The following is a 12162-nucleotide window of genomic DNA, read 5'->3' on the forward strand; positions in this document are numbered from 1 at the left end:
CGTGAAGGTTGAGTTACAGCAGGGACCTTTTCAGTGAGGTCAATATATACAGGAGCCTTTGTAGGTGTATTACGAAAAATACCTCTAATCCTATCAGATGTATGAGTCCTTGATGTAGAACCTCATGTGACCATTATATGAATTTTTATATCTTCTGTACCTTCCATCCTGCCCCATGCTGGAGATAAGATAATTCTTGCCCCAAGTTCAAAGGGGGCGAGATTGCTATATTGGTCTTCAACAGGTGGAGTGTTGCTCCGCCTTTTTTTTTTCTTCTGATTTTTGTTTTTCAGGATTAGTAATAAGAATTGATTAATGTTAATGTGAAGAAATTAGTTTTACTTTATATATAAAAGACAAAAAAAAAAAAAAAAAGGAGGGAGAAATTCATCTGTTTTTTTTAAATAAAAAATAAAAGTAAAGAAAGTTGTTTGTAGCATTATGTTGCGATTCTAATGGTTCAAAGAAAGTTGGATTTGTGGGGTGTATGTGTGAGATTCATATGACCCACAAATTTAATGATAATTTTGAAAAATAAGAAAAATAATAAGAGAAAAATTAGAAGAGAAAATCTAGCATTTTTCTTATGTTGTAGCCTAATTACCTTTTTTTATTAGTTCTGGTACTTTTTTTTAAAAAAAAAATCGGACATTGTGGTGATTGAAACGTCATGAGAATCAACGTTTGGTCCAATTGTCATGTTACTAGATAAGCGAAAGTAGCTAAGCTCATCATTCTCGCAAAAACCTAAGAGTATTTTTTTATGAGATAATCCCTTAAAAATTAATTTTCACTCTCACAATTTTATTTATTTATAGTTCTGGCAATTTTCAGTAGGGGTAAAAAGACGGTTACGATTAGCGGTTATTAGTTAAAACCTCTAACCGTAACTGCCTAAGCGATTAGCAAAATTCATTAACTGTTAACCAGCCGTTAGTGGTTAGTAACTATAATAACCACTAACATTTTTTAAAATAAAACAATTAAAAAAAAATCAAAATGATTCGTTTCTATTATAATATAATAATAGCAACACCATATCTAAATTTTTATATATATTTAAAATTTTAAACACAAAAAAGATATTATTTCATATATATATATATATATATATATATATATGGCAGTGCAATCGCATTAAAAGCAGTTAACGTGGTTCAGGCTTTGGTTTTCGTTGGGGAATATATATATATAAAGAGAGTGGGCCGGTTGTTGACTTGTTGCTATTACTCACTTTTGGTCTCCTTTCTAATCATAAGAGATGAGACTAGAAACATGGAGGCCTGGTTCGTCATCCTCATCTCCCTCTGCATTTCAGTCCTACTCAACCGTCTGATTGTCGCCAAGAAAAGCTCCAAAACCCAGCAGCTCCCTCCCGGACCCTTCACCGTCCCCATCCTCGGCGGAATCCTATGGCTCCGCAAGTCCTCCGAGCTCGAGCCTATCATCCGCAACCTCCACGTCAGGTACGGGCCCATGGTCACGCTCCAAATCGGCAAGCACCAGGCCATCTTCGTGGCCAACAGAGACCTCGCCCACAAAGCACTCGTCCAAAACGGCGCCGTATTCGCTGACCGCCCCCCAGCCCTCCCCATCAGTAAGATCATCTCCTGCAACCAGCACAACATCAGCTCCGCGTTCTACGGCCCCACATGGCGCATCCTCTGCCGCAACCTCACCTCCGAGATCCTAAACCCTTCGCGCGTCAAGTCCTGTTAGGGGTTTAATAATAGATGTATTTTATTAAAATACCTTAGGATAATATGTTATCTTTATAGATAACATTAGATTAAAGATTAGCATTTAAATATTAAAGATAAGTATTATCATTAGAGCGTCAAGTCCTATGTTAGGGGTTTAATAATAGATGTATTTTATGATTAAAATACCTTAGGATAATATGTTATCTTTATAGATAACATTAGATTAGAGATTAGCATTTAAATATTAGAGATAAGTATTATCATTAGAGTAGTTATCCCTAATTTAAATATTAGGGATAAACATTATCAATAGTTTATTCTAATTAGTCTTTTATTTTACTATGCATTGTAATTGTTTATTTAAAGACAGAAGCTCATTAATGAAAATGATCAGAAAATTAATCACAAACCTTGAGTTTGAAAATGGTTTTTTAGGGTTTTCTCAAAATTTAAAAGATCTAGGTTCCTTAAAATCTAAGGTCTAGATTCCCTCAAAACCTATAATCTATCCCCGTTACGTATTCACTTAACATTTGGTATCAGAGCCACTATCTTGTTCAATGGCGAATCCAAGGCTGGATCGACTTGAGTAGCAGCTTGGTAACCTCATGACTATGGTTGAAGGCTTTATGAAGAAGATGGAAGAAAATAATGAGAGGATTAAAAAAAAAAACTGTCTGCATTGATTGCCAAATTTGACGATGGTTCAACTGATAACAACAATAAACTTCATTGCTACGAGCAGCCACAAATGGTGCTACCGCCATATCCCATGCTATCACTATAATCCCAGCCACTGATGGAGTCATAACCAACTAAAACCATCCACAACGTTGTCAAATTGCAAGATCCATCCCAATGTCATTACATTGCACGGTCAACTATTAAACAGCAAAGGCAGGATAAAATGAAGGAATGTTCATAATTGTACGTAGCCAAAACAAGGCAACCATGTCCACCCTGTGCTCCATTGCAAGCGCTTCGTCGCCATCCTGTATCACATAACAACAGGCAGTCCAATGTTCATTGGTAGCGGCAAGTGAGTGGGCTTGTGCAAATTTGGACGCTTGATGACAAAGAATTGATCCCACCTCTTGAACGGCCACCAAGGGAATGCCTGAAACGAGTAACGATGGAAGAAAAGAATTTCAAGACCCTGAGGACAAGGTCTCCTTAAGGGGAATAGAATGTTACGAGTTTAATAAAAGATGTATTTTATGATTAAAATACCTTAGGATAATATGTTATCTTTATAGATAACATTAGATTAGAGATTAGCATTTAAATATTAGAGATAAGTATTATCATTAGAATAGTTAGTATAATTTAAATCTTAGGGATAAATATTATCAATAGTTTATTCTAATTAGTCTTTTATTTTACTATGCATTGTAATTGTCTATTTAAAGACATCAAGCTCATTAATGAAAAGGATCAGAAAATTAATCACAAACCGTGAGTTTGAAAATGATTTTTTAGATTTTCTCAAAATCTAAAAGGTCTAGATTCCTTAGAATCTAAGGTCTAGGTTCCTCAAAACCTATAATCTATTCCCGTTACGTAACATCCTACTCTTGCGCCCGCAAGTGGGTCATGGACATCTTATCAACCGCCTTATATCTCACTCCACGACGGAGTCCGGCAACGTTAACCCTGTCGTTCTGATTGACCATTTCCAATACGCCATGTTTTGCTTGTTGGTACTCATGTGTTTCGGGGACAAGCTCAGCGAGACCCAGATAAAGGAAATCGAAAACGCGCAGCGTCACTTGCTTTTGGGCTTTAGCCGGTTTAACATGCTCAATTTTTGGCCGACGATTGGGAAGATAATATTCCGTAAGCGTTGGGAGGAGTTTTGGAAGGTTCGGAGATCCCTGGACGATGTACTGATGCCTTTGATAGAAGCGAGGAAGAGAGCGAAGCAGGAAAGGGCAAGCAAGGCAAAAGAGGACGACGTAGACACAGATGATGAGTTTGTGGAGTCGTACGTGGACACGTTGTTGGATTTGGAGTTGCCGGAGGCGAAGAGGAAGCTTGAAGACGGGGAAATGATTAGCTTGTGCTCGGAGTTTCTCAACGCGGGGACGGACACAACACCCACGGCGTTGCAGTGGATAATGGCGAATTTGGTGAAATACCCACACGTCCAAGAGAGGGTTTTGGCAGAGATTAAAGGGGTCGTTGTGGGGGATGGAGAGAAGGAGGTGAAGGAGGAGGATTTGCACAAGTTGCCGTATTTGAAGGTAGTGGTTTTGGAGTGTTTAAGGCGGCACCCACCTGGGCATTTCGTGCTGCCACATGCGGTGACAGAGGATGTGGTCTTGCACGGCTACTTGGTGCCCAAAAATGGCAGTTTGAATTTCATGGTGGCGGATATGGGATGGGACCCCAAGGTTTGGGAGGATCCGATGGCTTTCAAGCCTGAAAGATTCTTGAGTGGTGGAGGAGGGAAAGTGTTTGATATAACGGGAAACAGGGAAATAAAGATGATGCCTTTTGGGGCAGGGAGGAGGATTTGTCCTGCTTCTGGTTTAGCAATGCTTCATTTGGAGTATTTTGTAGCCAATTTGGTATGGAATTTCGAGTGGAAGGCTGTGGGTGGAGATGAGGAGGTTGATTTGTCAGAGAAGCAGGAGTTCACCGCGGTGATGAAGTACCCATTGAAGGCCCATCTATCTCCCTGGTTTTGAATGGTCTGGTTGATTTTCTTGGCAAGATGTCAATGTCAACTTTGAATCAAACTCTACAGCTATATTAAATGAAGGAATGAAAGCCTGAGTGTCTTTGTGTGGCTCTGGCTCTGTGTTTTTTCTTTCAACAGACCTATGCCTTACCATAAGTTCGTTGGCTCCTTCGTATGATGATTGTGTTAGTGTTCTTTGTTAGTATGCATTTGTATTTGGAAATAAATACCAAGATTGCAGGAATTTTTTTGCTTGTTCTACTATGTCTTCTTAATAATTTTCCCATGTAATTAAGTTAAAGAAATGTTTTCATAGGACTATAATCTTTTATATTGAAAGGTAAAAAGGAATTACAGTGAAAAATGCATTACTTTTAGTAATAGTACCATGTCAAGGAGTGTGTATTTGAGAGTGTGTAGCATTTCTCAATTTTAAAAACTTGCTTGGTTGTTGAGATATATACGGGCTGGGATGATGTGCTGAGGTGGGGACTAAGGATGTGGAAGATGAAATCAATGAAGGCCCATTTTATGCAAATCGGATGGAGTACTACAATTTATACTATTTGGAAGCAAAAAAACAATGTTAGACAAGGAAATCAAATCCTTAAAGAGGAGAAAATTGTTTTACAAATGAAGTGGGAAGTTAGATCACCTGTTATTGCCATTGGGAGTTTAAGTGATCAAGGGAGAATGAAGAACTTTGTGGTAGCTGTGGTTGATTCTGTTTTGAGTAGTCTGTATATGGTATTCTGAGTGTTTTTTTTTTTGCAGAACTTGAATATTGCTGCAGGCTAGATTGATGGCAGAGATGGGTGTAAAGTGTTTCTGCAGAGTTGAAACCGCAGTTTTGTGTTTGGTTGCATGTTGTCAAAATTGGAGGGTTTCATTTATCCAAAAAAAAAAACAAAAAAAACGCATTACTTTAAGGGTGAGCTTTATTAAATGTATATAAGGTTTTTTATTTTATTTTTTTCTATTCAAAGTGGGGAAGGGGAAAGGGAATTACAAGAAAATAAAATAAAAAACAAAAGCCAAAAAACCTTCCGAAGAACAACCGGAAATGGGTCAAATGAATGACACAGCCCATCAAGTGAACTGAAACGGTCAATAAAGGCTAAATTATATGGCAAAATTCTGTAAACGGAACAAAACCCATCAAAGTTACCATCAGTGGTAGGTAGAAGAAACCAAATCCGATCATTAGTAGTAAGTAAAGAGAGGAAAAATTCTATCAAAAAATGAAAAAGCGACTAGTTCAAGGAACTGGCTAGAAAATAGAAACACAAGGAACATAAAATTACAAGGAAAAATAAAATAAAAGCAAATAAAATCGCAGCATAGCAATACCAGAGATGGACAAAGCGGAGGAAGGTAGCCAGACCTGATGGGGCTGTTAAGTGAGCGAAGCGTCTCGCGAGCAAGCTCGGGCTCGGCTCGCATAAGCTTGGCTCGTGATCGACTCGAATATTAAATGAAGCACTTCATGAACACAAATCCTAGCTCGAATATTAAACGAAGCAAGCTCGGCTCGACTCGGCTAGGCTCGTGAGCAAGCTCGTATAAGCTCGTGTGTGTGTGTGTGTATATATATAAACTAAGTAATACATAATTAACTATAAATCTCATAATTATTAAAATCTTAAAATTGCATTTATATTTAAGCGTTAAAGAATGAAAAATTATAAACCCTTCGTGATCAAAGAGAGAGAGAGAGAGCAATCATTAAAAAGACCTCGATTCAATTAGAGCAGACCTTAACGAAATGAAGAAGAATCAAGTAGAAACTATTGAGGGAGATTGCAAAAGGCATAAACTATTGAAGAATCATACAGACCCAAACACTATCACTACTTATTTGATGAGCGAGAGTGAGAGAGTGGGAAATGAGAGTTTAGGTGGAAGATGCGTTGTGACTGGTGAGGGGGATTGAGAGAGAGACGTTGAAAAAATAGTTTTTTGTAGGGGTCGTTGTCCCAATGCAGTCTGAATGTAACCTGTTAACTTGTCCCACATTGTTAAGAAAACATTAATCTCAAAGTTTGTTTATCTATAAAAGGATGCATATCCTTTCTCTTTGAAACCAAATGCCTTACTGTATTGACTCAGGCTCCATACTCGACTAGCCAGGTTAAGCAAATACTCATATGCAAACTAACTTCTTAAGCCGTTTAAGAGTACTTGAAGTTAATTTTTTTTTAAAAAAAAAACAAAAACATTAAATATAAGAGGCAGCTCGCGAGCTAGCTCGGCTCGACTTATTATTAGCTCAAGCTCGATTTTTTTGGCTCGCCATTGAGCTCGACTCGAGCTCGAGCTCAAGTAAAATTTAAACGAGCCAAGCCTGAACATAGAAAGCTCGCTCAAACTCGACTCGTTTACACCCCTAGATGCGTGGAAGCCATTGACTGGCGCATGAGGACCACCCGCCGGCAGTTGTTATCGGGAGGCGGGGAAAAGCCACAAAAGCAGTCGCCAGTAGTGGTGAGTTTTATCAAAGGTATATAAGCTCTTGACTTTTACCAAATGGTGAGTTTTACCTAATGTTTTACATAGGTTAAATATAATATTAATCTTATGTATATAAGTTCTTGGGTATTATCTCTTTGTAAGTTGGTTTTCGAGAGTGAGTTATATTTAAAGTTTGTATCAATCAGTGAAAATGATGAGGACAATTTTATTAATGATCTTGTTTAGCAATAGGAAAGGAGATTATTGATTTGAATTTTTGTATAAGCATAGGCGTAACCAGAAATTTTAGAGTAGGGGCAATTTTTTTTTTTTTTTTAAATGTGGAGAGGAAATTAACTTTTTGAGACCTCCTAAAAAATAAAAAAATAATAAAAAACATATTTTTGGAAGATGTTTTAAAATTTTTGGACACAACTTATCGTTGATTTGTATATTAGAATAAAATGTTAAATTTACTTTACTTCTGAAATTTTAAGAGTTTTTTAATTTGAATTTTACTGTTTAAATTTTTTTTAATTCAGACCTTCTATTACTAATTTTCGTCTAATTGAACGGAAATCATCCCACATTTGTCTCACGTGAAATTTTGATGCCATTTATTTCAATTTTATCCTTATTAAAATCTATAAAATGATATAATTATCCTCAATTTCAAAAGTTTTATTGAGGGTGATTACGTAATTTTATAAATTTTAATAAATGCAAAATTAAAATAGAAGACATCAAAATCTCAATCCCACAGAATAATTTTCTTCAAATTAGACAAATTAGTAAGGAAAGGTTTCAATTAAAATCATTTTAAATATTAAGTGAATACATTGTTAATTTTTAAACATTAAAGTTTGAATTAAAAAACTAAAAAATTCCTAAAACTTTAAAAATTTTCTCCTAGAATAAACGCAAGCTTTGACAGTGCTCTACTTTCATGTTTTTTGATTTAAATAACTACTTTTGTGAACGTCGATTTTGCCAAAATGAATTATTCAAATATAGAATGTGAAATGAAAATAATAGTTGAGACAAGAATCTGCGTAACGTTTTTCAAAAACGTAGTAGCCTATATACCTACATAAATAATTGACCATTTCTCTTTCCAATAAAACAATCTATTGCATGTCTGACACTTACATATATAAACAGAGTGGGCTTTAGCAGCGGCACGGGTAAAAGCCCAAAGGCCCGTTGTTGACTTGTTGCTATTTCTCACGTTTGGTCTCCTTTCTCATCATAAGAGATAAGGCTAGAAACATGGGGGCTTGGTTCCTCATCCTCATCTCACTCTGCATCTCAGTCCTACTCAACCGTCTGATTGTCGCCAAGAAAAGCTCCAAAACCCAGCAGCTCCCTCCCGGACCCTTCACCGTCCCCATCATCGGCAGAATCCTATGGCTCCGCAAGTCCATCTCCGAGCTCGAGCCTATCATCCGCAACCTCCACTTCAGGTACGGGCCCATGGTCACGCTCCGAATCGGCAAGCGCCCGGCCATCTTCGTGGCCAACAGAGATCTCGCCCACAAAGCACTCGTCCAAAACGGCGCCGTATTCGCTGACCGCCCCCCAGCCCTCCCCATCAATAAGATCATCTCCTGCAACCAGCACAACATCAGCTCCGCGTTCTACGGCCCCACATGGCGCATCCTCCGCCGCAACCTCACCTCCGACATCCTAAACCCTTCGCGCGTCAAGTCCTACTCTCGCGCCCGCAAGTGGGTTTTGGACATCCTTCTCAACCGCCTTATATCTCACTCCACGACGGAGTCCGGCAACGTTAACCCAGTCGTTCTGATTGACCATTTCCAATACGCCATGTTTTGCTTGTTGGTACTCATGTGTTTCGGGGACAAGCTCAGCGAGACCCAGATAAAGGAAATCGAAAAAGCGCAGCGTCACTTGCTTTTGGGCTTTAGCCGCTTTAACATGCTCAATTTTTGGCCGACGCTTGGGAAGATAATATTCCGTAAGCGTTGGGAGGAGTTTTGGAAGCTTCGGAGATCCCAGGACGATGTACTGATGCCTTTGATAGAAGCGAGGAAGAGAGCGAAGCAGGAAAGGGCAAGCAAGGCAAAAGAGGACGACGTAGACACAGATGATGAGTTTGTGGTGTCGTACGTGGACACGTTGTTGGATTTGGAGTTGCCGGAGGAGAAGAGGAAGCTTGAAGACGGGGAAATGATTAGCTTGTGCTCGGAGTTTCTCAACGCGGGCACGGACACTACATCCACGGCGTTGCAGTGGATAATGGCGAATTTGGTGAAATACCCACACATCCAAGAGAGGGTTTGGGCAGAGATTAAAGGGGTCGTTGTGGGGGATGGAGAGAAGGAGGTGAAGGAGGTGGATTTGCATAAGTTGCCGTATTTGAAGGCAGTGGTTTTGGAGGGTTTAAGGCGGCACCCACCTGGGCATTTCGTGCTGCCACATGCGGTGACGGAGGATGTGGTCTTGGACGGCTACTTGGTGCCCAATAATGCCAGTTTGAATTTCTTGGTGGCGGATATGGGATGGGACCCCAAGGTGTGGGAGGATCCCATGGCGTTCAAGCCTGAAAGGTTTCTGAGTGGTGTTGGAGGGGAAGTGTTTGATATAACGGGAAGCAGAGAGATCAAGATGATGCCTTTTGGGGCAGGGAGGAGAATTTGTCCTGGGTTTGGCTTGGCCATGCTTCATTTGGAATATTTTGTGGCCAATTTGGTATGGAATTTTGATTGGAAAGCTGTGGATGGAGATGAGGTTGATTTGTCAGAGAAGCAGGAGTTCACCATGGTGATGAAGTACCCATTGAAGGCCCATCTATCTCCCAGGTTTTGAATGGTCTGGTTGATTTTCTTGGTAAGATGTCAATGTCAACTTTGAATCAAACTCTATAGCTATATTAAATGAAGGAATGAAAGCCTGAGTGTCTTTGTGTGGCTCTGGCTCTATGTGTTTTTCTTTCAACAGACCTATGCTTTACCATAAGTTCGTTGGCTCCTTCTATTGAAAATGGAAGAGAATGCTCAAACTTGGGGAAAAATCAACTCAACTTCTCATTAGAATTGCATGTACATTATATACCAAGTCTGTTTGAGTTTAGTCTGAAACAAAATTAGTTTAAACACGTGCACTTTAAGTGCTAACAAATAGCAACCAACTTATAACTGAAAGCTAACTAGTAAACTTGCAACTTAATAACTAAACTCCTCCTGCAATCATGGAGTCTGTTCCATGCTGATGTAGAAGCAAGGTAAGTCGCTTGGCTGCTCTGCTTGTATTCTCAATACTTCCCCTCAAGATGAGATTTCATAAAAAAAACTCAGGAAGAGTAAATATTATGAAGACTCATCTTGGACACCAAAGAATGAAATAAAGAAGAATCAAGAGCTTTTGTAAAAACATCTGCCAACTGATGTTGTGATGAAACGTGAAAGGTTCGAATAATACCCGTTTGCAACTTTTCTCATACAACATGACAATCAATGTTAATATGTTTTGTACGCTCATGAAAGACAGGGTTTGCTGCAATGTGAAGAGCAGCTTTCCTGTCACAATAGAGCAAGGCAGTTTGAAGGGGAACTTGTAAGTCTCGGAGAAGAGTTCTAAGCCACACAACCTCACAACAAGTAGAAGCGACGGCCAGTACTCAGCCTCTGCAGATGACCTGGAAATGGTTGTCTGTTTCTTAGATATCTGAGGGTAATTACATAATTTTATTAATTTTAATGAAAACAAAATTAAAATAGAGGGCATCAAAATCTCAATCTCATGTGAGATGCACGTGGAATAATTTCTGTCCAATTAGACAAAAATTAGTAAAGGAAAGTTTCAATTAAATTTTTTTAAAATATTAGGTGAGTACATTGTTAATTTTTAATATTAAAGTTCGAATTAAAAATTTATGGAACTTTAATGATTTTCTCCTGGAATAAACCTAAGCTTCGACAGTAATGTACTTTCATGTTTTTTGATTTAAATAGCTACTTTTGAGCATTATGTGTGAACCTCGATTTTGCCAAAATGAATTATTCAAATATAGAATGTGAAATGAAAATAATAGCTGAGACAAGAATCTGCATATCGTTTTTCAAAAACGCAGTAGTGTATATACATAAATAATTGACCAATAAAGCAATCTATTGCATGTCATTGCACTATGGACAAAACACTTTGAATTGAACCAAATTTTGTTACAATATAGATTTTCTATATATTGGGTTTATATTTTTTTATATTATACGTGTGAATGTAATCAAATCTTAATTTGTGTTCACGTGTCGGATTTAGGTTATATTGATGCATGAGTATAAGGTTATAAAAATTCATCATAATCTGACTCATTTAATTAAACGGATTATAATATTTAATTTTAACTTGCTAATTTTGTGTTGAATTAACTAGTAAAGCATGACAATAAATAATAATCATAAATGTCACTTGTCAAGTTCGAGTCATGTTCATATTTGAGTATAAAAACAATATAAATAAATTCTAATACGAACTTTTCAATTAAATAGGCTGAACCCTAAACCTTATCCACTAATTTTATTTTAAGTTTGTGTCAAGTTAAATGTAAACAATTATCAACAATAGGTACTCACAAAATATATATATGGATCAAAACTGGGTGTAAGGGCCACGCGATTGAAAGCAAATAAAATAGGAGAAAGTGATGGTTTTGGAATCAAGTGTTCAAAAGTTTAGTCGCATAATTGCATAGCGAGTAGGAGAGGACAAGGTCTTGCTCCATGAGGGGTTTGATGAGCTTCAACAACTTTTACATTTAATAATCATTCAACAAAAATCTACGAAAATACAAATCGGTAACTCCTAAGTTCCAAGTTCCAACTTCTGTTTACGACAATATCATCAGTGGCGGAGCCAGGAATTCAGTATACCAGGGGCGTCAATAAAATAATAAATTTTTTTTTTTTTTGTTCTCTTTATATATTATATTTTTATTATAATATGGTAAATTCAATCAAAAGAAATTATACCACAATATATGTATCACAAAAAGCATATTTATGTGACTTCATAAATATATGCTAAATTCATATATCAGTTACCATATAGGCACTAGTACAAAAGTAAAGCAAAATACAAAATACAAAGTGCCTAAAATTGCATTCTACGAGGTCTTAGAGAAACAAAATCTTCAAGTATCAAATCTGAATCGAAGCTTTTAGCAATTTCTCTTTCAATGTAGATAAGTAAACTATCTCCAAGAAACTCATCTTCCATTTTGTTACGAAGTCTTGTTTTAACAATTTTCATTGCTGAAAATGCTCGTTCGGTAGTTGCTGTAGACACTGGAAGAGTTAAAACAAG

At 37.6% G+C, this 12162-nt stretch overlaps 1 protein-coding gene and 1 pseudogene across 1 annotated transcript; both read left to right on the forward strand.

Annotated features, from left to right (window-relative positions):
- The first annotated feature begins 1271 nt into the window (after positions 1–1271).
- Positions 1272–4541, forward strand: LOC132168036 (cytochrome P450 89A2-like; annotated as a pseudogene).
- A 3531-nt stretch (positions 4542–8072) lies between these two features.
- On the forward strand, positions 8073–9797 carry LOC132166873 (cytochrome P450 89A2-like). The gene has a single exon (XM_059577716.1). It carries the CDS (start codon positions 8107–8109, stop codon positions 9664–9666), a length of 1560 nt encoding a protein of 519 aa, XP_059433699.1. The 5' UTR covers positions 8073–8106; the 3' UTR covers positions 9667–9797.
- Positions 9798–12162: the final 2365 nt, after the last annotated feature.

This window comes from Corylus avellana, chromosome ca1 (genome assembly GCF_901000735.1).
Source record: "Corylus avellana chromosome ca1, CavTom2PMs-1.0".
Taxonomy (NCBI): domain Eukaryota; kingdom Viridiplantae; phylum Streptophyta; class Magnoliopsida; order Fagales; family Betulaceae; genus Corylus; species Corylus avellana.

Bases quoted from the DNA above. Each gene is read 5' to 3' on its own strand.
- LOC132166873 (XM_059577716.1), top strand. From the start codon at position 8,107: ATGGGGGCTTGGTTCCTCATCCTCATCTCACTCTGCATCTCAGTCCTA.